The sequence below is a fragment of the Epinephelus fuscoguttatus genome, linkage group LG14, assembly GCF_011397635.1.
Source record: "Epinephelus fuscoguttatus linkage group LG14, E.fuscoguttatus.final_Chr_v1".
Classification (NCBI taxonomy): Eukaryota; Metazoa; Chordata; class Actinopteri; order Perciformes; family Serranidae; genus Epinephelus; species Epinephelus fuscoguttatus.
In genome coordinates, this window is record NC_064765.1 from 4,532,393 (window position 1) to 4,559,050 (window position 26,658).

Sequence of the window (26,658 nt, forward strand, 5' to 3'; positions counted from 1 at the left end):
CTGCTGAAATGTGCTTTATAATAAACTTCAGTGATCGTGAGTCAGTTTGGACAAACATGGCGGACACGCTCCACATCCGTTGCTATGGAGACGGGATACAAACACACACACCGGCGACTGCTGCAGCCTGAACAGCTCCGATATCTGTCAAGATATTTTCTCACTCCCCACAGGTGGGTTTGACTTATTTTACTTTACACACAGAGCCGTTGAAGTCCCGACAGACGTCACACGTTTTAGGGGTTTATTTTAACAGTAAATGTTATTATTATTTTAAGTCTATTCACAACACTGTTAAAGCTCGTAGCACGTTGCCACTTCTGAGTAATATCTTTTTTATATATATTCATCTTTTTATCTCTTTTTTCAGTGGTCAAGCAGCACATTCAACACAGTCAGGTTCATTTTAACAAAACCCACGGTCTGCTCTGACAGGGCTAACTGTTAGCATCACACGGCTAACATTAGCTAACGGTTAATAACGGGTTTAAGGACAGAATCGGTGTCGGTGTGGGCATAGATATCATATACATGATTATACATATATCTATGGGTGTGAGTTTGTTGGGACCGTTTGAGTGTTGGACATTAGCCGCTGCTGCTGTGTTAGCTCGTGCTAACCCGTTAACAAGGCTATTCAAGTGAAGGCTGAGACACAGGGTCAAACAAGGGGGGATTGCACATGCGCAGTAAAATCTGGTCTGCACTTCCTCAAAGGCTCAGTAGATGGCGTGAGACCGCGGAATACAGGGGATGTGCATGCATGTCATTTTCACAGCTTATTACTGGACTGTCACTGGTGGCCTGCGTTGTGGGTGAGAATGACAGATGCAATTCCGACAACTTCAGGCAGCCGTCGTCCAAAAGTCCAAGCAGACCACACCAAGCGCACTCCTTGATCGCCTGAGCGGATTCTGCGCTTTTTATCCAGCGCCCCTGCTGTCACCTTCCAACATCGCAGCTCAAGTTACGCTGCGCATGTGCAATCCCCCCATGTTTGACCCCGTGTCTCAGCCTTCTCTTGAATAGCCTTGCCCGTTAACCAGTAGAAAAGTAGCTCTGGAGAAGAGTCCTTAGGCGCTGCGCTCGAGCTAAAAACGTTAGCAAACTTTAGCTCACCCCCTCGGTGTGGCCTCTCCACCAGGGGGAGCTGAAGTCCTCCCGGTCCTGCTCCTCCTTCTGTCACCGAGCTCAGAGTTGGTGCCGAAGTTCAACAGGTGTTTCCACCATCACTCAGACATTTTACGTTTTTTTTCCCACGCTAACTGGCAACTAGTCTAATTGATGACGACACGAGATACCACGTGACACCATGAGTCGTTATACTATTGGCTCACAGGCTTTGTTAGCATCAGAAACCGAACGTCAGTTAAAACGTAAGTTACAGAAATCATTTTCGATACGACAAAAGTTTTTTAAAAAATTAATTAATATACAGATACAACATATATATATATACGTGTAACACAAACAGAACTGTGTAGTACAGTTATTTAGAGTAAGTGCTACAGAAAATATATTCTGCTGCAGTACGAAAATCACAGGTGAGACTGACGCCATTAACGATGGCTCAGTTCCATTTAGTGTGCCAGCTAGCTACTCCAGCCAGCATGGACAATACCAGGTCCTCCCCTAATTGGAATGCAGCCACCGTTAATGTTATTAAATACACTACTGTGACAGGTTAAAATGTCAGCCGCGAAAAAGGCCCATTACTGTAAGAATTAATCTGATTATACACAACAACTTTTACAGGTTTTCCATGACTATGTGAAGCCTGTATTAAGGCGGTGTAACCTCCACTGTCTGTAGAAATACTGCGTTACAAGTTAAAATCCTGTATTCAGAAGTAGTCATTGTTACTTAAGTAAAAGTACACAAGTTTTGGCATCAGAATATACTTCAAGTACAAAATGTAAAACATGCAGAATCTTAGAGCCTGATATTATTTTATTGGGGTGTAGTTACTGATGCATTAATGTGTTTATCGCTTTACTGTTGCAGCTTATTTTAATGAATTCACACAGCAGAGTAGTTTAATCTATAATAATTTCATTCTGAGATGTGGTGCAGCAGAAGTATATGGTAGGAAAAAAACACAGTTAAAGATTAGTTTAGAGCTATTTTAAAGTATTAACTTTATAATCTGAAATGAAACTGATTTCTGCAGTCGGATATCAAAGAAAGCAGCAGGGTGAGGAAGAGGAGGAGGAGGAGGGATCATCATGAAGAGAGCCAAGAAAGGTGGAGGTAAAGGTGGAGGGAAGACGGAGGAGGAGCGGCTGTTGTTGCTGCAGCAGAGAGCTCAGGCTGAGGAGGAGATGACGAGGAAGAAGGAGGAGATCCTCACACTGTTCCTGAAGGTCCGTCTCACTTATATTCTCCTTCAGCTCTTCCTTAAAGTAAACTTTACATTTTTAAACAGGATTAATGTAACTGTGATGGATAAAATTCTGACCTTTCAAATTTCTTCAGTTCTCTGTAGTCCAAGAAAATGTTCACCCAAAAAGAGAAATAGATGTGTATGTATGTTGTATGTGTGACGGAGCACTGAACACGTTGATGTGTCGTCTGTGTGAAATCAGGACAAGCTGCAGAAGGAGGAGAGGAACACGGCCGTGAACCTGCTGAAGATCTGTGAAAGCTGGAGGTCGATCCTCCGTCAGAGCCGAGCCGCCGAGGGGCACAGAGACTCTGTGGTGCACAGCCAGACGCATGAGAGGCGGCTGGACCTGGTGGTCAGCGTCGTCAAGGTGAACCCACCTGCTCCACATCCTGTTTTGTTTTAAACAGAACTTATTTTCTTAATTTGTCCAAAACCCAAAGCAAAACATCAACGTGGCATTTGCTGTGTGAATAAAAAAAATCAGGTAAACAATAGCAGCACAAGACAGGTGACAGCTACATAAAAAAAGAAAAGCAGGAGTACATATGAGCGCGTTACAAACAATAACCGAAATCCTGCATCGTAAACCTCGAAGGTTAAAGGTCCAGTGTGTGGAACAACTCTAGTGGTGAGGTTGCAAAACTGAAACTTCTCCTGTGCGCAAAGCGTGTTGAAGAACTATGGTGGCCAACGCAAAAACACAAATGTCCCTATCTAGAGCCAGTGTTTGGTTTGTTCTTTCTGGGCTGCTGTAGAAACAACATGGCGGACTCCTTGGAAGAGGACTTGCTCACTCCGTATATATATATATATATATATATATTTATTTATATATGTGTGTATATATATATATATATATATATATAGAGAGAGAGGGTTGCCGGTTCGATCCCGGGCGTGGGAGCCCTTCTGTGTGGAGTTTGCATGTTCTCCCCGTGTCAGCGTGGGTTCTCTCCGGGCACTCCGGCTTCCTCCCACAGTCCAAAGACATGCAGGTTAACTGGTGACTCTAAATTGTCCGTAGGTGTGAATGTGAGTGTGAATGGTTGTCTGTCTCTATGTGTCAGCCCTGTGATAGTCTGGCGACCTGTCCAGGGTGAACCCTGCCTCTCACCCGATGTAGCTGGGATAGGCTCCAGCCCCCCCGCGACCCTCAAGAGGATGAAGCGGTTAGAAGATGGATGAATGAATGAATAAGTAAAATCCTTTGGAACAAAATTAAATAAATTAATTTAATACAGAATTAATGATCAAATTCTTGATTACAAAATAAGCAAAATATTTTCATAACAAAATAATGTAAAATGTTTATGAAATTAAAAAAAAATCCTAGAGTACAAAATTAAGTAAAATTATCATATATGCAAATAAGAAAAAGCAAACATAGTTACACTGGACATTTACATAAATTCTTGAGGTGAGAATTAAGTAAAATTCTGATTCTATAAGAACATTTTACAACTACAAATTTAAGTAAATTCCTATCAAATAAGGAAAATGCTTAATTTTGAAAAATAAGCAAATACTTAGTACAAATTAATGATCAAAGTCTTGATTAGAAACAAGCAAAATTGTTATTCAATAAGTGTGTTTCATAAGTACAAAATTTAGTTAATTTCTTAATTACAAAATTAAGTAAAATTCCTATGAAATACGAAAAATCACTAGTTATAAAAAAATATGCAAAATCCTTTAGCACAATATTAATGATCAAATTCTTGATTAGAAAAATAAGCAAAATTCTTATTTAATAAGTACATTTTATAAGTGCAAAATTGAATAAATTCCTTAATTATAAAACTAAGCAAAAATTCTGGAAAAAAAATCCTTTAGCACAAAATTAAGGAAATTATTTTAATACTAACTTATTTCAATATATGCTACTAAATCCTACACACTGGACTTTAAAGTAGGAGACAGACAGGGTCTCTGCAGGTCCTTAGAAAAATCTTAAAATTCATGTTATAAATATCAGGCTTTACAAGTCATTAAAAAGTCATAAAAGTTGTGAAGATGTTTATTTATCTAATTTGATTCGTCCATCATTTCATTTATTTATGAATTTATTTATTAGAATGAGCCGAGCCCGTCTGTGTGAAGGTCCATATTTCTGTTGTTATATATATATATTTAAAACTAACACTATGGTTTTTCTTAATATTTTCACTAACCTGTTGGTAAAATGTAGATTAAGCTAACTCACTGTAGTAACCATATTTCTACATAAAACCTACCTCAGCACAGGACGACTTACTGACCTTTGTACTCACCTGAATGCTTGAATAACAAAATGTTGATTTGTCCAAAAATCTGTCTTAAATAGGGTTAAAAATTCTCTTTAAAAAGGTTTTTAAACTTAAATGTAAGTGTCTGACGGAGTTAGCAGCTTCAATAGAAATGAGACTCTGGATCTGTGCAAAATTTTGGGGATATTTCATAATCCAAAAATAGGTGCTCCTAAATCCTGTTCCTGCACTCCTGTGGATGCTCAGGATGTCACTTCCTGTTTGTGTTGCAGAATCTGGAGCATGACCTGCAGCAGGCGGAGCGTCAGTTGGCTCAGACGCGGCGTGTTCACCAGCAGCACCAGGAGCGTCTGGTGGCTCAGCACCACAAACAGCAGGAGTGTTTTGTGCAGCAGCAGTGGGACGACTGCCTGCAGCACCTGAGCTCCGTGTTCAGCTCGGAGAGGTCAGTGAGGATCCACAGCGCCCCCCTCTGAGCGTGGAGAGCAGACACTTGGGTTCAGTTTGAGATGCTCAAGTGGAGATTTTAGCTTTCAGAAATTGTCCTCTGATCTGTAACGTCTGTGGTTGTTTTTCAGGGAGCAGAAATCGTCTCTCTCTCAGCAGCTGGGAGATAAACAGGAGCATGTGAAGACCACTGTGAGGCAGCAGCACCAGACTGAGATGAATGAAATCCTCAAACTGTTGGCTGAAAACGCCCCAGCTGACAAGAGGACAGCTCTTGAAGAGGAGGTACCTCACACAACCAGCTCTCTTTAACCTTTTTCAGTCAGAGACACACTAATGTTCAAAAATTCATAATCTGCTGCCTCAGAGTCTGATGTGCTCCAGTCAGACGTGAGAGAGAGAGGACTCAACTATGTGTCTGAATGGTCTCTGATGCTTTCAGGTTGTAGAAAGTCCTCTTTACAAACAGATGTTACTTAGTATGAAGGGTTTGTTTTGTATATGAGAAAACGATGTACGATGGTTCAACCTGACTGACGATGTAAAGACTCAAAGATCCTGCTGAGCAACAGCTGAATACGAAGAGAAGAAATCAAGTTTGAAGTCCAAAGTTACTTATTGGTCAAGTGAACAATTTTAAGAGCATCCACTGCCACTGAAATACACGGGTCTCATACTCCCTCTCACATTGATTTAAATATGTACAAAAAAATTAAAATGAATAAATAAAATTTAAAACAACAACAACAATGAAATAATATAATAAATAACCATAAAACATTTAAAAAATTAAAAAATAAAAATGATAAAATAATATAATAGATAAAAAAATAGAATAAAGGTCGAACACTTATTCTTGAGAACTGGGACAAAACGTGTCCTGCCAAAAAAGAACAGGTGACACATTATTTTAAAAGTAAAATATTTTTATGAAATAAATATGATTTATAAATTATTTAATAATAATAATTATTATTATTATTATTATTATTTACTTTTTTCAACTTTCAAACTCGCCCTGAGCCAAAAAACATTCTCGTCCCAGACAAAAATTCACAACTTCAAACAATTAAAAAATGTGTTAAAGCGTTCAGAATCTAAAACTAACAGTACAACTGGTCGGTGTGAAAATGTACCATTATAATCATCTTTCTTTTAAAGTACTGTTGTCCTGACACCAAGACGTCAAAGCTTGACCTCCTCTCTGTAGGCCATCTCGTCACCTTCTGTGATCAGGCCGATGACGGTCATGTTGTCTAGGGTTGCAGTGATATACCGTTTTCAAGGTATACGGTGATTTTGACATTTGCTTATCTGCAATATCAAAAACAAAATGCAGCTGCACGTTGAATCTCCCCTTTATCGTAATTATTTTCAAGGGGAGACTTTTAACACAAACTTCCATAAACACAATGGTTTCAAGTTTCAGTTATAGTAATAAAACATTTGTTCAATCAAGACTAACCCTTCTGTTTGATAATAATAACTGATAACTGATAATAATATAAATTCTGTGATATGGTGATACGGTGAAACTGTGATATTTTCTGAGACAGTTATCGCACCGTGAAAATCTCATGCCGTTGCAATCCAAATGTCGTCAGAAAACCCAATGATGGGAGTACAGGAGAGGGCCAAGCACACAGCCCTGGGGGGCTTCGCTGTAATGAGTCAGGGTGGAGGATGTGGCGGTGCCTATCCACACGGCCTGGGGTCTCCCAATCAGGAAGCTCAGACACCCATGTCTGTGAGCTTGATGACAAAACATCATAACACGATGCAACATCACAATCATTGGGAAAAGAAACTGGAAGCATAGCATCAAAATGTGCACAGATATAAACAGGAACAGGTCCCAGTAAAACCTCCAATAAGCTGGAATTAACCCAGCAAAGCTCTTCACAAGAGAAACAGAAGGTTGGTCACTGCTGGAGTATCAGCTGAACACACTGTGGACTGACAAATCACAGTTTAAACCTCCTCGGTCTGACTGAAGAGAGAGAACTCAATATTAAGAGCCCATGAGACACTGTGGAGACATCTACTCACTTCATTCTTCTTCTTTTCAAATGTCAATAAAACATGTGCTGTCTGAATTCTACTGTTTTATCTCTGTTACAAGAGTTATTACTGAAGTAAAGAAGAGAAACATCAACATAACAGTGGTGTTTGGTGTGTCCTGATCTGAGTCTCTGATTCGTCTCCTGTCTCTTCTGTGGACAGGAAGCTGATATGATCCAGGAGAACAAAGACAGGCTGGAAGAGGAGACCCCTCAGAACCAGGAAGGTGTGCAGCTCTGCAGCGAAGAAACAGAGAAGCTCGGAAGAAGTCAACAGAAGAAGAAGCTGAGGGTCAGTGAAGACAACGTTCCTCTTGCATCACGAAACAGAAAACTTCAGACAGTAAATTAGACAAATTAAAGACAGATGAGTTCCCTGTCCCTCGTATCCTGATCTCTTCGATCAGATGACATGTTGGATTAAAGTTTTAGGTCCAGAACAGATGACACAGCATCAGTCTCCTTCCTCTTCCAGGAAGACGTCATCCGTCCGAGGGCGAGGCTGAACTCCAGTATGAGAGAAAACGAGTTGGTGGAACAAGATCTGACGGCCGACATCCGCCAGGTGAACAGGTGGACTCATGAGCTCCGGGATCAGCTGACTGAGGCTCGCGCGGCGGACAGGAAACAGCTGACTGAGCTGACCGTCCAGAGCAACGAGGCTGCCAAGAAACTGCAGGCGGTCCTCGCCAAGGTGACACAAGGTCTCACATCCTGTTTGTCCACATTCGAGTCCTCTCTGTTCTCATTCATGTTTTCACTCTGCGCTGATCCAGGGTGGGAAGGTTTCACGAGTCGTCGCGATGTGTCACAAGCTGGAGAAGAACGTCTTAGTATCATTGCCACCTCCAGAGGAAGTGAGACAGGAGAGAAGTGGACTTGAGATAGACGAACCTGTGCAGGTAGGATGTGATTCATGTGGACGTGCACCAAATACCTCTCACATTAACGTCACTCAAAACATGATAGTGGAACCAACAGCACGCAGCTAGCTGTCACTAGCCCCTTTTACACTGCTTCTCCAAGGCGGGAATTTCACACTGTTAATCTGCCTCTCCGTTCTTTATATAAGGTGCGATCGCAGATTTGGTGGACAGAGTTGGAAGTAGTAACACCCCCAAATCAACATCTGAATAAAAGGGACAGCCAGCAGGTTTTTATCTGGACACATTTTCCTCACAAATACAACATGCTAACGTTTTTAGCACAAGCCTATGGCATTTTACATTGTATAAATTAGCCTAGTGGCTAGCAGACTTTTCCTCTACTCATATGAAGCCAGGGACAACAGCAACATTTAACAAAGGTAACGTTACAAAATTCTGCTCCATTACAACTCACAAGGTTCACTGACAAAACATCTGTCTTATACTAAACACGCTTTCCAAACAAATATAATATGCTAACGTTATTAGCACAAGCCTATGGCATTTTACATTGTATAAATTAGCCTAGCGCCTAGCGGAGATTTCCTCTGCTTATATGATAAATCACAGTAATTACATTTCTTCATTTCTGGTTATATTTCTGGGGAGGTGCACATCAGGCTACAGTGCAGGCTCTGTGTCGACGTAGGTATGGCGTCCATTCGATGCAGAAGTATAAATCCCGCTTTATGTGTACAATGCTTCAGCAGCATACAATAAAGCGCTGCTGACGTGTTTATGTCACACTGGAGGCTGACGCTGTGGTGTTACACATCACACCTCTTTTCCTTCCAGGTGCTGTCTAACATCACCGACTGTAGCTGCATGATGCGGCCGTTGTTTGGTTCTGTGTAAAGATGCAAAGGCAACGTAAAGAAGGGACTCTGTATAGCACCATCTCAGGACGACATGGGACCGTTCAAGCTTTCACATTGGCCACCGTAATTAGCAGCCCATCTGCAACGAGCAGCATCGGAAAAACACTGATTATTTACCGTGAAACGTCTTTATTCAGTGTTTTTAACCGGAAGTCAAGTTTCAGCTGGTTGCAATGTGCAGTCCTCACCACTAGATGTCGATAAATCTACACGCTGCTCCTTTAAAGTGGCTGAAACACAAGTTTTTATAGTAACAAACATGATGATGTGAGTGTGTGTAAGAGGAAACAAAGTGGTGACCAGTAAACTGTTGCCTTCACTCACCTGTGTGTCTGCAGGAGATATCAGAGCTGCAGCAGGTGATGAGGAGCATCAACACGTCAGTGCTGCAGCGAGAAGCTCAGAGGAAACAGAAACGCGACCTGATCCAAGAGAACCAGCAGCTGAGGATTCTGCTGCGTCAGCACCTGGACGCCATGACAGTCAGTGACAGCGACAGCGACACACCCCACGCTCTGCTCAACGTGTACAGGGCCCCGGCCACAACGGCTCCCCAGGTCACCGACAGACGCCACAACGTCATCGAAGCTGTTTACGTCGTGCAGCACACACTGTGACAGTGTTACTGCAGAGCTGAGACGAGACTGGATCAGAAGCAGCTGCTGTGATTCAACAAAACATCAACTGTCTGAAAACACTATATGACCAGAAACAAATAATTTTGTTTCAATAATTGTGTTTTCTTTTCTTTTGTCTGAAACAAGTCATTGGGTCTCATTAATGAAACGTGAGCAAAACGAATCTGTGTGTAAACTACGTGTCATACAACATTCATGAATGTTAGTAGTATATTTTCGTAGGTACTACTGAAATCTACACCTGCTTCTGACTGCTCGTAGTGCGTCTGTAAATAAGATATCAAACATAAATTTTGCTGTGCTGTGTTCCGTCCACAATACACAGATGACTTTGAAACACGAGTTAAACATGACAAAAGATCAAAAATATGACACATTTAGATATATCAGTTGGCATTTAGCAGATTTAATCTTCAGATTAAGGTTCGCAAAAATGTGAATGAGTTATTTAAATAGATTAAAAATGTGTTTTCTACATTTCTGACATCCTGTTCCCACGTGATTCACTCAGGAGAGAAGTCCACAAATGTATCTTCTGTTAGAGTGGTGAGACTGTGAGAGCCACATTACTGACCAAACACTGAGCTGTCAGTGATGGCTGTTAAAATATACAGCGATTTATCACTTCATATAACACGTACATCACTGTGCCGTCTGAGTTTGATACTGAGTGCTCCAGTGGAGGCATGTGACTGTGGCTGAGAAGAGCCTCCTGTAGCTTGTGTTGAGTTTAAGATATCACAATACCAGTACCCTTAAAGTGATCCTGATACTAACAGAGTATCTGATATGTTTTCTCTACTTCCACACACATCATGTGAATGGAAGCAGTTTTGTAAAATATCACCAGGTGCCTTGGGTGGAACCGTTCCTTAGCGTCCCCATGTTTGGTCCCCCCTCTGTTGGGGTACCTAGCACACAGATCTGGTACTAAAAGGTGGAGCTAGAAACCCTGCAGTCTGATTGGTCAGTAGAGGACGGTCACTCTGCTCAGGGCTGAGTTGTGTCTGGTTTTATGTAACCTCTGATAAACTATAAAATGAAAGGATGTTTTGCTGCCTCTCACAGCAGCTGGAGTCTGAGAAAAAATAACTTCATTCACTGGGCCGACTGCCGGCAACTTTTAAGGTGGAACGTTAACTTGTAATGTTACTCAATGCATGAGTTGATGACGTGAATCCATCAGCACACCTTAAATTTCACTGTGACAACTTTGACCATCACTTTAGTTTTTATATGACACACACTTTTAGTAATGACTTTAAAAATATAGATTCATTTGGAGCGGATTATGTGAAGGTCATATATTCTAATCCTCACTTCCTGTGGGCCACAGCAACACTAAACCCCTGAGCTTGCCTGAGAAGGACTAAATGCACAAAGCTGCTATTTTTAAATATCCCATGGAGAGAGACTCTCACTGCAGCCTGTTCTATTTTGTTGTGAAAATGTGGGCGTGCAGCCTCGTTCTGTGGACGATAAACCAGGTGCAGACTTCCATCTGTGTCACCGCTGATGAGGAAATACAGCGAGTGCTGGACGGAGCAGTGAGTGACAACAACCCCGCCCACATTTAAGAGGACTGTCTGAACACACCGAGGGTCTAGGTACCATGTCTGAAGGCTTACTGCTGGTACTGAAAGTGTTTGACAGAACCAGGGTTATACTTTAAGTTACATTGTGTAAAAACAGCAACAAAACTTTCACTTTTCCAAGACTTTTAAAGGACCCAAAAAAATGTAAGTGAGTGGGTGTACATGAGGAGAGGGGGGTGAAAATGAGGAAATGTCTGTGATGGTAAATTAAATGTCACACATGGATGCATATTAAAGCAACATTACGTCAGCTACAGAAAACAAATTTGCTTTTATGTTAAATTTCATGGAAGATTATCCACGAAAGATTACTGTAACGATTTCATTACACACAACAAAATTCCATGACTTTTTCAGGCCTGGAAAATGTGATTATGAAATGAGTTTTCCGGGTTTTCCATGACTGCGGGAACACTGTATTTTGATTTTTCTGACTGGCTTTTGATTTCTAAATTTAAAAAATGAACCATATTTTACTAATGTGTCAAACTTTGCCTCAACTTTTCCTTTGGGGGTCCATTTCCTGAGGCGTTTCACGCAGCGATGAAGGTTTCCATAGAAACCACGTTGGTGTGTTCACACAGAATGATGAGCGGAGCAGCAGCGTCTGTACAGGTACACCATTTAATAGTTATTATAGACATTTTATATACATTTCAACAGTTGTATTCTGCTATGTGGTACAATCTTTAAAATCTGCTGTTTCATAGTTTGTAAATCAAAAAAAAAAAAAAAAAACAAAACTTACAAAACTCATCAAAACTCGCAAACTGATCGGAACTTTTTTTTCCATTTTTTGGAAGACTAGAAAAAATACTTTTTATTGTATTAATCATGCATTACACAAACAAAAAAAGAGTCTTTAGTTACACAGTAAGTTGTAGCGTGGGTGAAGACAAAAATAAAGATTTTGTTTGTGATCGATCAGGAGACGCTCAAATCCCTTCAGTTACAAAATAATAATTAAATTAGAACAAACCGCAACGATGAAATAAAACTCGCCGTGTGTCAAAACAGGTCAGAATGTTCAGCCAATCAGGTGGCAGCTGTTCGTTTTTAAAACCCGCCCTAGGAGGCGTCTGATTGGACGGTTTCTCCTGGAGCTCAGACAGGTACTTCTTTCCTTATAAGGAAAACAAATGATATAAATAACTTCTGCTTGTTGAAGCTGTGATGAAGAAAAGTCAAATGATCTAAACGTGAAGAGAAAACTCACACAGTGATATGAGGAGGAGGAGGAGGAGGAGGAGGAGGAGGAGGGCATCACACCTGCAGCTTCTCCCAACATGGGACCGTTGTCAGTTTTTACTGCAGCAGCATCGTCTGATTACAGAGACCTGTGGTGCGTTCAGGTACCAATTGTAAAGCCAATTACCACAAGTTAGTGGGGTTTAAAAAGTTAGAAAAGATCTACAGAAAGTTCTTATTTCTGTTGTGATGAATCTTTTTACATAAATAAAACACGTTAATCTTTGTGTGTCTGCGAGGACAGGTGGTGACACACAGACAGAGCTCGTAGGTTCCTCATCTTCCTCGGCCGAGTCTCAACACTCCTCAGCAGCTCCTCCCTCTCGTCGCTAAGGAGGCCCTTTCCACCATTGTGATGGGAAATAAAAAGATCCTGTGAGTTATTAAAATGAGAAACTCTCAAAATAATGAGTTGATCTAAAAAATAAATGACTTGCCTATTTTAAAATAATAACTGAGAATCTTTCTAAATAAAGACTTACAATACGAGTTAGTATTGCAAAATAATGGACTTACTAAAAATAAATGACTTAATTTCACAAAGTAATGATGTAATATCTCAAAATGACTGAGTACTGCAACATAATCAGAAACTTTCTCAAAATTAAAACTTGCTATCAAAATTAATTTAGTATCTCAAAATAAAGTCTGTCATTATTTCGAGATAGGAAAGTCAATATTTTGCAATATCTCGTCATTTTGTGAGACTATGTCATTATTTTCAGATACTAAGTCACTGTTTTGATAAACTAAGTAATTATGATGCAATACAAAACAATACGTAGTAATTTAGCTAAATTACGTCTTTATTGGAAGATACTAAGTGAATGTTTTGGTGAGCTATTTTGAGATAGTCATTTTAAAATACTAAGTCATTACTTCGGGAAACTAAGTCACTATTTTGAGATACTAGGTTATTATTTCAAGATATTTAGTCTTTATTTTTGTGAGTCATTATTTTGTTAAGTTGGCATTTTGAGACAGTAAGTAACTATTTTGAGAAGCTAAGTCTTTATTTCAAGATACTAAGTCAATTATTTTGAGAAGCTAAGTCTTTATTTCAAGATACTAAGTCATTATTTTGAAATACTAAGTCATTATTTTTGTTAAGTCAGCATTTTGAGAGTGAGTCATTAATTTGAGATACTAAGTCATTATTTCGAGATATTGGTCAGTAATTACTTTGAGACAATAAGTCATTATTTCCAGATACTGAGTCATTTTGAAAAATCACATCATTTATTTGGTAAGGCATGTTTTTGAGATACTAAATCATTATCTTGAGATCATTCTTTATCATTATAATTTTTCTGAATTTAAGTCATTATTTTGGGAAGTCATTAAAAGATACTAAGTCAATTTTTTGAGATTTTTTGTAAAGTCATTAATTTGAGATATTAGATAGATATTTTTAAGATACTAAGTCATTTTGACAAACTTTAGATATACTTGAGATATTAAGTCATTTTGTTAAGGTGGAGGAAAAATATCGACAGTTGAATTTACAGTTGAAAAAAGCGAATAAATTGCAATATATTTTATCACAAAACTCAACATGTGACTTTAGCATCATGATAATATCGTACCATGGGGACATTTAAATAAATTCTCTCACTCTATTAACTTACAGGATCTTTTTTTTCCCCATCACACTGGCAGCAATGGGCTTCCGTACTACTCTCCTTTACTTTCTACATGACGTGACACCTCCACTGAGATGGAGGTCGATGGCAGGACTGGACGGGAGTGAGGACCCAGAATCCTCCTCGGTGCCGTTAACGAGACGTTTCCACGTTTATAAAAACGATTATAAAAACTAGATTTATTTTACACAAACAGAAAACGTTCATACGTAACTACAGTAACGCCGACGCCTGAATCCTTCGCTCCGTGGTTTAAACGCAGGGCTCTGTTGGGCCCGCCAGGGGCTGAGGTGGGGGATGTATTAACCAATCCTCTGTTCCCATCAGGACAGACATCCAATCAGCTCACACCTTGTCAGAGAGAAACAGAAAAGCTGATTTTTAACCCAACGTGGTCGCTCATGACGTGTTTAGAAACAAAACCGACACGTGATGTTCAGTTTCTTTAACTTTGATATATTTTAACCTCTTAATTATTTAATCCTCTAAAAACACTGTAAAAAGTCATTTTTTCTTGATGCTTAACTGCAGAATTTAAAATTAAAAACTTAAATACAACAAAACCTCGACGGGTTAAAACACCAAACGTTCTGTTCCTTGGTTACAAGCAGCTTCCTCTTCTCTCTGCTGCAGCTGCAGACTCTTTAAAGGAAAAATCCCCCTCAGATCTTCTTCTTCTGCTGTTCAGCAACACGTTTCAGTGATTACACTGTTAAGTGTCGTTCTTCTGGCTGATGCTTCTCGGTGTGACTTAATACTCGTTTCCTGTAGTTTTACCTGTGTATCGAGGTGAAGTCTAACAGCAGCGACAGACAGAAACACTACAAGTTTCAGCAGGCGTCAGCGCACCTTCTGCACCTTTAAAACAGATATTTAAATCTTTGTTAATGGAGGAGGAACTGCAGCAGCAACACGTGTCAGTGCTCAGTGACAAAAGCACCAGTTCCTCTGTGGATGTTAAAGTTTGACTGTTGTAGCAGCGTTTCTAAGAAATTTTGGGGGAAAAAAAAACACAAGACGTCAAAAATGAAAGCGGTCTTTTCTCTGTTCGGACCCCAGAAGTTATGGCAGTGTAATTTGAATTACTGTGAGGTAACGTTGCATTCAGGTGATAAAACTCAGACAGTAACTGTGAGCATGAAAAAATGTCATCTTGAAGTTTTGATAGCTAGGATACGTCATATGACACAAAAAGAAGCGCCAACAAACAGCTGACGCTGGATGTAACAGGAGGTTTTCATGCACTGACTGTTGACAAAGTGCAAAGAGTCATGTGATGAGCGGATGGTTTGAATAACTTCCTCTGAATTAACCGTTAACTTCATGCTGCTAATAATCGTGCAGGTCCTCACCGCAGCACCGCCGACCTCATGAGGACAAGACACTGGCCATGGACGACAGCGTCCCTGAGTCCAGCGAGGACTTTTGTTGGGTCCCTCAGTTTCATCTCGCCATCAAATAAAGACCGAAAACTTGGGAGTTTTACATCAGATGTGAACCGTCAGTGTCGATGAGCAGATCACACGAAGGTCAGTGAACACACCAGAGAGAAAAGGCAGGACTCTGATACGGAGGTGATGTCTCGGTGCAAAGACAGAACGAAGATCTGGCTCTGAGTCTGAGGCTCAGACACAAAAACCTCAAACTGTCTCTGATGTCAAACCTCAAACTGAAACACCTGGACGTGACGTCACTGTCGTCCACAGAAGAAGAAGAAGAAGAAGAAGAAGAAGAAAACAAGTGAGCGCAGAACGTCACAGAGAGACAACTCTGGGGGATTTTTCCTTTAAGTATATCTCTGCTCCTGCTGTCTGACGGTCAGGAGGTCAGACTAGTGTTAACACGAGGGGAGGGGGAGGGGACGGGGGGCGTTCATGTAGTGTCATCGTGACTGCAGACCGGATGAGATGACATCACAGGACAGGTGAGCTGCTCAGTGTCAACCTGCAGGGTTTAAACAACGTTTCCACAACGTTTCTGCTGCTGAACGTCTCTCAGTCTCTTCAGTCAGTCGGAGGGAGACGACACCTCTTAACTTAAACTGTGTGTGTGCGTGTGTGTGAGTGAGTGTGTGTGTTCAGCTGTCTGATGGAGGTGCGCTCACCTCATCAGTCTCTCATCAATATATAATCTGTGTTCAGAGACCTGAACAGACCTGAATACTGTTTGTGTGTGAACAGACGAGCCTGACTCTCTTTATCTCTTCATCTCTGTCAGTCTGTGTCTCTTGCACCACGGTCTTCCTCTTCTTCTTCTCCTCCTCCTCCTCCTCCTCCTCCTCCTCATCTACACGTAGACCCTGGCGAGGGCGTCAGCTCCGGCGGAGGCGATGTAGGCCTTGGAGGGGTGGAAGGCCACGTCGTAGATGGCCTCCTCGCTCTTCTTACGATGAGCTGTGATCTCCTGAACGCAGGTTTTACTGTCCAGGTTCCACAGACGAAGGGAGCAGTCGTGACCTGAGGAGGAGGAAGAGGAGGAGGATGTGGAATGAAGGAAAAGGGAGGAGGAGGAGAAACAAGTAGGAGGAGGATGGGGGAGGAAGAAGAGTAAACATTTTGAGTTCAAACACATTATTAGGATTAATATCAGTGAGAGTTCATGTGTGAAGCAGCTTCATGTGTGTTTCCTTACTTCCGGACATCAGGTAGATGCCATTAGGATCCACAGCCAGACTGGTGACTGCGTCCAGGTGAGCTACCATGGCATGGATCACTTTACCTGCACACACACACAGTCAAACAGACAGGTAAACACTAGCACTCTACAAATAATCACCTTTGTATTGAAACAACGGAAACTTTTTTCTGCAATGTTCTGAAACAGTTTTATTTCAACGCAAATTTGAACTGGGCTTTAAGCAATGGAAACACGATTCTTATTTCTACGTGATTATACACTAAAGAAAAAATACTTATTTTATTTTGTTTCTGCCAGTATTCCCCCCTGAATCCTTCACACTGGACTTTTAACCAGCAGAGGTCCCACTGAGATTAAAAACGTTCTGAGAGACAGACTCACCTGACTTGTTATCGTAGAATTTGATGTGTCGGTCTTCATGAGCCGTGATGGTGACCGGCAACGTGGGATGACTGACCACCTTGTTGATATGATTCGACCCCGGGAGGGCTGCGAATTCAAAGAAGAAGAAAAGAAGACGATGAGGAGGAGAGAGAAGACAATTAAATCCATTATTTTTGTACAAATTCCAATTATTACTACAGATTTTATTTAATTTTTTGTGTGTGTGTTTTTGTGTGTCTCTTACTGCCTTCTCCCTGCCCCTTCAGCACCAGTGCATTCTGGGAGGTCTCCAGGTCATACACGACCACGTCTCCGGTGTTAAACGACGCCACCATGTGGGCGGGGTCACACCCGTTAAAGTCCACCGATGTGGGGACCCCGTGCTCTGCGAACACACACACACACATTCACGTTAATAAGCTGCTGTTCCTGTGGTGGCCTCAGTGGACGCTCTCCGTCCTCCAGTGGACGCTCTCCATTCTCCATCTTCTGTCCTCACCCTTGTTTGTGTTGAAAGTGCTGATGCAGGGGTTCTTCTCCGTCGGGTTCCACAGTTTCACCGTTCCGTCGGCTGAGCAGGACAGGAGGCGGTTCTTGATGCCGCTGTAAGCCAATCCCCACACAGCATCTGTGTGCCCCAACCATGACCCCGCCAGGACGCTGGGATCTGATTGGATGAGAGAGGAGAGAGAGGGGAGGGGTCTGGTTTAGATGCACAGATCTGACTTAATCAGTCACACACAGTGTTCCTTTAAGAGCTCAGGTTACAGTTAGTATTTCACTGAGGTGTCCCACCAGAACTACGTGTGTGTGTGTGTGTGTGTGTGTGTGTGTGTGTGTGTACCGTAGGTATCGTAGGGGTCGACATTAGAGCTGGGGATGTTCCACCACTGGATGGTCGAGTCAATGCCTCCACTGAAACACTGTTCACCACTGGACGTCATGGCCAACGACAACACTGGACCACTGAGGACAGACAGACAGATGAGAGAGAGACACACAGAGAGACACAGAGAGACAGGCAGAGACAGAGAGACAGAAGGGCAGAGGGAGGCAAATACAGACAGAGAGACAGAGTGAGAAAGAGACAGGGTGAGACAGACAGAGTGACAGACCGAGACAGGAAGAGACAGAGGGAGACAGCCAGAGAGAGACGGAGACAGAGACAGAGAGAGTGAGAGAGAGAGAGAGAGAGAGAGAGAGAGAGAGAGAGAGAGAGAGAGAGAGACACACACACACACACACAGATAGAGACAGGAGGGAGGGAAACAGGGGGAGACGGAAAGAGACAAACAGATAGAGACAGGCAGAGACGGACAGAGTGAGAGAGACAGATCATTCCAAAGGTTTGTCATGGTTGTGTTCCTCATGATTACCTGAGACATCATCTACAAGCCTGAGTGGATACTGATGTACTCACTGTTACATTAGCTGTGTGTGTGTGTGTGTGTGTGTGTGTGTGTGTGTGTGTGTGTGTGAGATACATACACATGGGCTCTGAATGTATAGACTGGCTCAACATCGAAAGAGGCACTTCTGTAAAACACAAAGAAACATACAGACTGTAACTAAACACATCATCATCATCATCATCATCATCATCATCACAGCCTCCCTCCTCCTCCTCCTCTCTGTCCCTGGAGTCTAAAGCCGCTGGGAGCTGAGCTGTGCTGCAGTGGATCCTGAGGGGAGGTGTTTGCAGGGATTATTTGTGGGACACTGATGCGTCTGTGTTTGAAGTCGGGCTCAATAGTGTCAGAGGCGCCGCGCTGACGAGGAAATGAGATGCAAATGCTGAAGGATCTGTCAGGTCTGAGGAAGAGAAAGAGGGGATTTTCCTCTGAAGCAGAGAGAATCCAGCAACGAGGAAGTGAAGGAAACACTGTCTGTGATTCTCCGTTAATACAACATCAAGTACCGACAGAGGAGGAGGAAGTAATCAGATACTTCAGCATCAAGTTTCCACTGTGAAACATTGTGGATGGTACCAATAGAACGGTTCCGGACTGTCCCCATATTTGGTCCCCCCTCTGTTGGGTACCTGGCACACAGATCTGGGGAGGCTGTGGCTCAGAAGGGAGGTAGAGCGGGTCGCCCACTAATCAGAAGATCAGCGGTTCGATCCCCGGCTCCTTCACTCTGCATGTCCAGGTATCCTTGAGCAAGATACTGAACCCCAAGTTGCTCCCGATGGCTGTTTCATCGGTGTGTGAGAGTGTTAAAACTGAGAAGCAGGTGGCACCTTGTATGGTAGCCTCAACCGCCAGTGTGTGAATGTATGTGTGAATGGGTGAATGTGACTTGTGGTGTAAAAGCGCTTAGAGTGGTGAGATGTCTAGAGAGGAGCTATACAAGTGCAGATCCATTTACCATCTGGTACATGACTGTTTCTCTCAGTCTGGCTTTGAAAAGAGTGACGTCACGGCTTCATTTCCCTGTCCGAAATCACTGTATCAAAGAAAGGTAAGGCTGCGAAAATATTCTTAATATAATGCACACTTAAACTGATCTTTTAAGGCTTCTGAAATATGTTTTGCTGCTGCCCATGTTGCTTTGATTGTTGATGATCATTTGGAGGATGACATATTCCTTTAACTTTGAATTCTGATGGTTAATTTTCACACAGCAGCATTAATTCTGAGGAGCAACAGTTCCTCCCAGAAAGCTTTGGCAGTGGCCCAGTTGTTGATAAGTTAAACCAGGCTGCAGAGCTCATAATGCAAATGAGAAACCAGCCTGATGAGCCTCTGAACTCATTAACATCTATCAGTTTGGTTTCCCAGTAAGTTATATCTACGCTGCACAAAAAACTGTGGATGAGAAGACGACTGTGACAAAACTGTTGAAGTCTCTGGAAATACAAACCATCAAAAGATGTATTCCAGCATCACCCGTAAGTGTCTAACAAAGGATGTGAGCCTCATGTTTAAGTTCCCCTGTATGATGGAGTAATAACTAATAAATAATAAACGCCAATCACACAGTAGAGAGGCTGTTTCCTGGGCTCTTTAAACATGAGAGGTCCAGATTCAGGTCATGGTCGACCATCTGGACTCAACACCAACTACAACCTCATCAGCTGAGAGACCTGACATGAGGTGAGCTGCTTAAAAAAATGTAGTTTGACCGCAGCTACAGTAACACTTGGTTAGGTGTGTAACTCACTTTTTGGCAGGGACGGTCTTGGTAAGGTTCCACAGTTTGAGGGTGTGGTCCTCGGACACGGTGACCAGACAGGGCTCCACAGGGTGGAAGGCCAACGCTCGGACGCCGTCAAAGTGGCTCCGCAGCGTGTACTTGGGGTTCCACGTCTTCCTAAACGAAGACTCCTTACTGGACGGCAGCTGAGAAACGATAGGTGAGGTCATTAAATGTGACAGTGACTGTGTCCTGAATTACAGCTGTGGTTTTGTTTGTGTCTTACATCGTAGCTGTAGTCTGTTTCGTCGTTGGTGACGGTGAGGTCAGCGAGGTCGCCCAAACCCAGCACGCTCTCCAACACGTCGTCTGAACCCCCCAGCAGGAAGGACTTCCCCCCACCAGGAGGAAACGGAAGAGGCTCCGCTGCAGACACAGATATTACACCTTAGCCTTCTTTCTGTGACAGAATCTTACACTAACAGCAGAATCCCTCATCATCCTCACACGTACACATATACAATTTTCAACTTAAACTATTATTTAAAAACAATCATTGGCAGCCTCATAAATAATGAATCAAATCTGTCATAGTAGGATTAATTACATAAATTACATATCCAAGTTGCGCAGAGATTTCCAGCCTGAATGTGACGTTACTCTTTGTGTCAAAACAGAATCTGGCTGATTATTTTCTTCCAGCAGTCTACTTCGTTGTAAGTAGCTTGAGTTCACTGGTACCGCTCATTTGTGACTGGACGGACACCACTTCCTCTAAGAAGTCCTGTATCTCTGCCAGTACGGACCAAACCATCGCACCGAGGTGGAAAACAATCCAAAGTCCAAGTCAACCAAACTAAACATCACAGGAGTGAAAATGCCTCGTGTCTCTCACCCCACTCTGTCCCGTCTCCGGAGCTCCGAGCCTCGCCTGCTCCCTCGCCATCCTCCGCCGTCACCAGGAAGTCAAACTCCTTCAGAGCCTCCTCCGTGTCGGCGTCGTCCTCTGACGCCAAACCCTCGTTCCCCACCTGCAGGAGGACAAAAACATTGTTAGGGCTGCAAAAAAATCAGTCAATTAAATCAATTATTCAATCAGCAGGAAATTAATCAGCTACTACTTTGATGATCAGTTGTTAGTTTGAGTCTTTTTTCGAGCACAAATTGTGACGTTTCCTGGTTCTCATATATGACGATTTGCTGCTTTCCTTGGTCCTACATTACAGTGAATTTAATGTTGGCTGATAAAATAAGACATTTCGGCTGGAGGACATGCTGAGAGGCTTTTCTCACTGTGCATCAATGATGTGCAGAACAAACGATTCATTGATAAAATAATCTACAGATCAATCTGTAACGAACAGAATCATGAGTTGCAGCCTGATATAGATATATTTGAAACGTGTGTGTGTGTGTGTGTACCTTGGTCTTGTGTTTCTTGGCTCGGTGGTGTTTGTCGGTGCTGATGTCGTCCATCAGGTCTCCCTCCTCATCCTCGTCTTCGTCGCTGTCCTCTGCGTTCTCCAGGAAGTTGAATGTCTCCAGAACGTCTCCTGGACTCCTGGACACAAAAACACAACTAGAGTCACCACCTCGCGTTTGTACTTTTCTATGAACCTGTCAAGTTTCTCTGACAGTTTCCATCCATGTCTGTGAACACGTCAATGCTTCACACACATCATCTCCCCTGACAGCACAGGTATACAAACACAGACCATAGACTGTATAAAATAATTAATGCAGCTACTGTGACGTCCCCCACTGGTTTGTGGACGGCTGTTTTAAAGCAAAGGATTGACTCGTTTGAGAGCCAGCTTTAGAGGAACTGCAGTGTTTGGCACTTCTGCAGTGGCTTCGCTTTTAAGCTACAGAGGTTGTTGCTCGGTATAAACAGTGTGTGACCTCTGACACCTGGTAACTGTGCATGTGTTTGTGTACCTCTTGCTGTCCTTGCGGCGCTCTGTCCCGTTGATCAGGTGCTGCAGGTTCTTGTTCTCCACAGATCCGTTCTGCTCGGAGCCCGACAGGCCGAGCAGAGAGCGAACCCTCTGAGTACGAACGTCCAGGATGGTGTCTGTGTATCCTACTTCCTGCAGGTACCTAGACACACACAGAGGTTTAAACATTAGTGAACAAATCTAATTGGTTTTTCATTATTTATTCTGACTTTGTACAAAGTATTTGGTGAATGAATGTAGGTCTAGTTGTGAAGCAAATTACGGTGATCTTTCTCTAAATCCAGCTCAAACTCAACACGTCATCTCCGATTTAACACTGATATGCTGTGAGCGTTCTTACTGTCTGAGTAGTTGTCTTCCTTGTTTCCAGGTGAGCTGACTGTTGGCAGGAACAGCAGAGACCTCTGAGTCTTTGGTGTCTAAACGACAAACACACACAAAACAGGAATATAGGAAACAGTGAATAATACGACAGCACCCGCAGGACGCCGTCAGCTAAGTGACAGTGAAGTGATACCTTTCCCAAGTTCATACCAACATTACTGAATGAGATTCAAGGAGTTAGAGTTCATTTTCAAGCACTATATTTTTAATTTTCAAGGGCTTTACTGGAAGGAACTTATACATTTTCAAATATAATTTTTTAGCAGGTGTCAGGACAGAAAGTGGGATTGAAGAAGAGAAGAAGAGGAGGAAAAAAGCTGAGGATCGTAGAGAGAACAGTATTAACAGTAACAGTATTACAGTAACAGCACATGAAGACAGTCTGACGGCAGGTTAACAGACACCAACAAGTTGTTCTTTCATCACCTGATTCAAAGCTTGGCATCTTCATCTCCCCTTGGTTTAATTCCGTCCCATATTTTAACTTGTGGTATTTTGCTCTGAGGAGAAAACAACAAAAATATATTTAATCATTTAAACATCAAACAACATCTGCGTTTAGTCTGTTGCTTTCATTTTTCCTCATCTACATCTCTTTGATTTTTAAAAATCCTTCATATTACGGACACATTGTCATGGGTGGTGCGAGAATGAATAGTCTGGAGGGGCGCTCTGCTGTATCATCAGTTGTCCCTGCTCACACAAGGGTACGCTCGAGCATTTCTTTCCGTCATAATGGGTTGTTCAATTTTTCACGGAACATCATGTTTCATAAGCTCTTCATTCTAATATAAAAACCTGGAGGCTTTACTGGAGAGGAAGTCACAGCTGAGGAGGAGAGTCAGCACATGTTCGAGGCTCCACATCCAGGTGTGTGGACACTAGAGGACAGCAGACAGTGGGCGCAGACTCCGCAGACCTCCCACCCACTCTCCGGTTCTCTGGCATGCTCCGGGGGCGCTGGCTTAACTCTCAGCCCCCTGGCTCTGCCCCACAGCCCCTACGCAGCCTCCAGCAAGCCCCACTGACCCAGGCTTTGCTCTGCTTCTCTACAAAAGAACCAGAGCGAGGGCAGGAGTTCTGCGAGGTCCGTGCCCACCTCAGAGGGCCCTCTGTCGGCTTTTTTTCCAGTGTCCACATACCCCTGGACATGAAGCTGTGGACTTAATCGTTTTTTGGAAAAGAGTTTGTGCTTCTGCTCTCCAAACATTTGTTCTCTCATGCCACGCCAATCACAGCGGGATCCATAAAAAGGCATCAAGCAAAAGATGCTTTAAATGACTGAAGGAAATTTGTATCTCCTCGACAAATGATTCAAATCATCAACATTTAAACTTCAGACTTGAATGATTCTTGCTTATAAATCAGTTTCAGAGCTGAGTGTGGCTGTTAACAGTGAGCTGCAGGAACTTTCTGCACAGCACTTCCTGCAGGTAGATGATTCACCTGAGAGCTAAAAGGTCTCATGACTTCCCGCTGATTCTTCACATTTCTCCTCTGCTGCTGTTTCGTGTTTATTCTAACTGATACCAGCTGTTGACAAAACTTGAACCTGGTGCATTATTTACTGTGCTGAAGGATCGTCCGTGTTCATAAACAATGTTAAAGGTTTTTTTCCTGAGTGGGTTCGAGGACAGAGGGATGTCGTATGCTGGAAAGCCTTCTGACGCAAATTGTGATTTGTGACATTGGGCTCTATAAATAAAATTGAATTGAGCCACACATCTCTTCACTGCTTGAAGGTATACTCTGCAGGATTTTCCTGAAAAAACAAAAAACAATGTACAGATTCATACAGAAGTAATCCCTCCCAGTCATCACTTATGACTCACTCTCAGTGTGTGCTGGTGTATTTATCTGCAGGAATGATGGAAACCACACAGAAGAAAGCAAATATAGTGAATGAGAGTGAACCTGGGGTTGGTTTTTACTTTCACTGCCAATGCCTGCATCAACTCATAAACGCAGCACAACTGATGACTAAAGCCTAGTTCACATTACACGATTTTCACCGCGATTTTGACGTCGCAGATGATCTTGAGAGCCACCTTGGGTTGGAGGTGAGTCGGCAGATAGTCTGCCACGACGAGTCCTCATGTGTGAACAAGCCTACGAGCAAGTCGCCCCCTCGTCTGTGACTGGGACTGGATATCTGGCATGCTAGAAAATTGGAGAAGGCTGACACGACTGACAAAGAGCATCAGCCAATGAGAGGCGGGATACGTTCCACGTCATCAACGCAGGAGGACGGAAGAAATGTGAGGAGGATAAGCCGCAGGGTTGCCAGGTCCGCTTATTAGCCGCAACTTTGGGCTTGTTTCTAAAGTGGAGTTGCTTATTTGGGCTTGCTCTCTAAACATCACCTTCCTCTATATATATCTGTCAGAACTCAGAAATTGAGGACAAACTTATTGTTGCCGTCTGTGATCACTCAGAGCTCTACGGCTCAACATCGGTGCTGCACAGAGACAGAACAGAAAAGAAGAAGGCTTAAACATTAGTGAGTGAAGCCACAGGACTACATTGTGAGATCTGAAAATTGGTAAATGTGACTTGCGGAAACTATTGTGTTGAGCTGCTTCTTCACAAAAACCCTTGAGTAATTTAAGTTGGACTTTTATTGTGAAAGGTAAACAACAGGGAGGAGTAAAGCAGGAACATGTTGCTATGACAGTATGTAACACAGTGAGTGTTGTCATTTTAGTTCACGCTGGTTCAGAGCACGGAGCCTTCATGTTCACTGTGTTCATCACTTGATTTCTGCTGTGAGTTGTGCTTTACTGCAAACCAAATTGCCGTCAGCTGCCTCTCAGTGAGTTAGCACAACACTGCTGTTACAGGCTAATACTAACAGTAACAAAACACTGTAGCAGCCATATTTTGCAAGTAATGCAACACAAAAATTTGCCTCACGTTCGATGTGAACACAGCTTTAGATTAGACTTTGCTAACTACAGTTCAGCTCAATGAAATCAGAACTCTTTCACGTCATTTTGAGCACTGACTCTGATGGACTCTGCAGAGTTTCAGTGGCAGAGAAGAAATCAGTCTAAAATCTGATGGATGATTTGTTAAATAAGTAAAAGAGCTAAAAACAAGAGAAACATTAAAGGAGCAATAAGCGAAATTCATCATTGCTAGATTGAAGGAATTAAAAAATTGCAATGTAGAGTAGGAACGTTATCGTGGCAGCCGACTAGTGCTAACGCTAACAGGAAAGCAGGGAAATAGCTAAACACAACAGAGACTGAGAGTGAGTGAAAGACATCGCTAACTGCTAAACTAAGTTGGCTGTTTAGGTTTTATTTCCTCGCCCCTGTGGCAAGTGAATCTGCCTGTAGTGAAACCGGGGCTAACCGGTGCTTCCTCCTCAGCCTCCACTTCACTCAGCTGCCAGCACAGCCAGTTAGCCTCCGCTAGCTTCCCAGCTAACGTTAGCCCTGGCTCTCCGTTTGGATCCAACCGGAGCACCGAGCCCTGGTTTGTTATTCAGATTAATGTGGGAAGAAGCAGTGGGTTCATCAGGCAGCTGAGTGAAGTGGAGCCTGCGGAAGAAACACCAGGACCATCTGGATGTAATAGTCCGTGGAGATGCTGTGGAGCTCGGCTGCACAGACAAGGTGAGTGGGGTGGGGGGTTGAGAGCAGAGGTAGAGGAAGGAGTGGCTCATGACACACTTTGTTTTGGTCTACAGGCAGTGCACAACAGCAAACCTAGCGGTGAAACGATTTCGATTTTTGCCCCTTTAAAGCATCCTTTTATCTTGTTATAAGTTGTTATTCATGTTGTTACACAGAGTGACGTCAGTGTTTCTTCTTACCTTTCCTGTTTTAAAGCATATTCTAACATTTTTATTCTTCTAACCAGGTCGTTCTTCAGGTTCTCCTGACCTTTCCTCTCCCCCTGCAGGAACGCTATCCTCGCCTGCAGACACACAAACACAGAAAGAGAGAGAGAGGGTTAATTCATGCTGTCATCAAACAGACTGAATGAGATCATCAGAGGTCAAAGGTGAAATCATGACCCAGCTTTGTGTGTAGCACGGATATGAATCTAACCCATGAACCCTTTGAAAGTGAAGGAGGCTGTT

At 42.7% G+C, this 26,658-nt stretch overlaps 2 protein-coding genes across 3 annotated transcripts in view; one reads left to right on the forward strand and one right to left on the reverse strand.

Annotated features, from left to right (window-relative positions):
* The first annotated feature begins 60 nt into the window (after positions 1-60).
* On the forward strand, positions 61-11,919 carry ccdc65 (coiled-coil domain containing 65). 2 transcript variants are annotated; one of them, XM_049596131.1, is made up of 9 exons: positions 61-173; positions 2,171-2,363; positions 2,586-2,753; positions 4,905-5,077; positions 5,211-5,364; positions 7,303-7,431; positions 7,615-7,833; positions 7,916-8,041; positions 9,282-11,919. In XM_049596131.1, exons 2-9 carry the CDS (start codon positions 2,226-2,228, stop codon positions 9,558-9,560), a joined length of 1,386 nt encoding a protein of 461 aa, XP_049452088.1. In that variant the 5' UTR covers positions 61-173; positions 2,171-2,225; the 3' UTR covers positions 9,561-11,919. The 2 variants fall into 2 exon arrangements, with proteins under 2 accessions (XP_049452088.1, XP_049452089.1); XM_049596132.1 differs by lacking the exon at positions 61-173 and adding an exon at positions 909-1,219.
* A 3,456-nt stretch (positions 11,920-15,375) lies between these two features.
* The window catches only part of strn3 (striatin, calmodulin binding protein 3), a 30,751-nt gene continuing 19,468 nt past the window's right edge, over positions 15,376-26,658 (reverse strand). The window contains exons 2-16 of the mRNA XM_049596113.1: positions 26,389-26,492; positions 22,995-23,068; positions 22,525-22,603; positions 22,165-22,326; positions 21,649-21,787; positions 21,122-21,257; positions 20,513-20,652; positions 20,254-20,432; positions 18,577-18,624; positions 17,933-18,054; positions 17,588-17,755; positions 17,333-17,473; positions 17,086-17,193; positions 16,699-16,785; positions 15,376-16,523 (exon numbers count right to left, since the gene is read on the reverse strand). Of these exons, the coding sequence (XP_049452070.1) occupies positions 16,354-16,523; positions 16,699-16,785; positions 17,086-17,193; positions 17,333-17,473; positions 17,588-17,755; positions 17,933-18,054; positions 18,577-18,624; positions 20,254-20,432; positions 20,513-20,652; positions 21,122-21,257; positions 21,649-21,787; positions 22,165-22,326; positions 22,525-22,603; positions 22,995-23,068; positions 26,389-26,492 (1,857 nt within the window). The 3' untranslated portion in view covers positions 15,376-16,353. The remainder of the gene's footprint in view (positions 16,524-16,698; positions 16,786-17,085; positions 17,194-17,332; positions 17,474-17,587; positions 17,756-17,932; positions 18,055-18,576; positions 18,625-20,253; positions 20,433-20,512; positions 20,653-21,121; positions 21,258-21,648; positions 21,788-22,164; positions 22,327-22,524; positions 22,604-22,994; positions 23,069-26,388; positions 26,493-26,658) is intronic.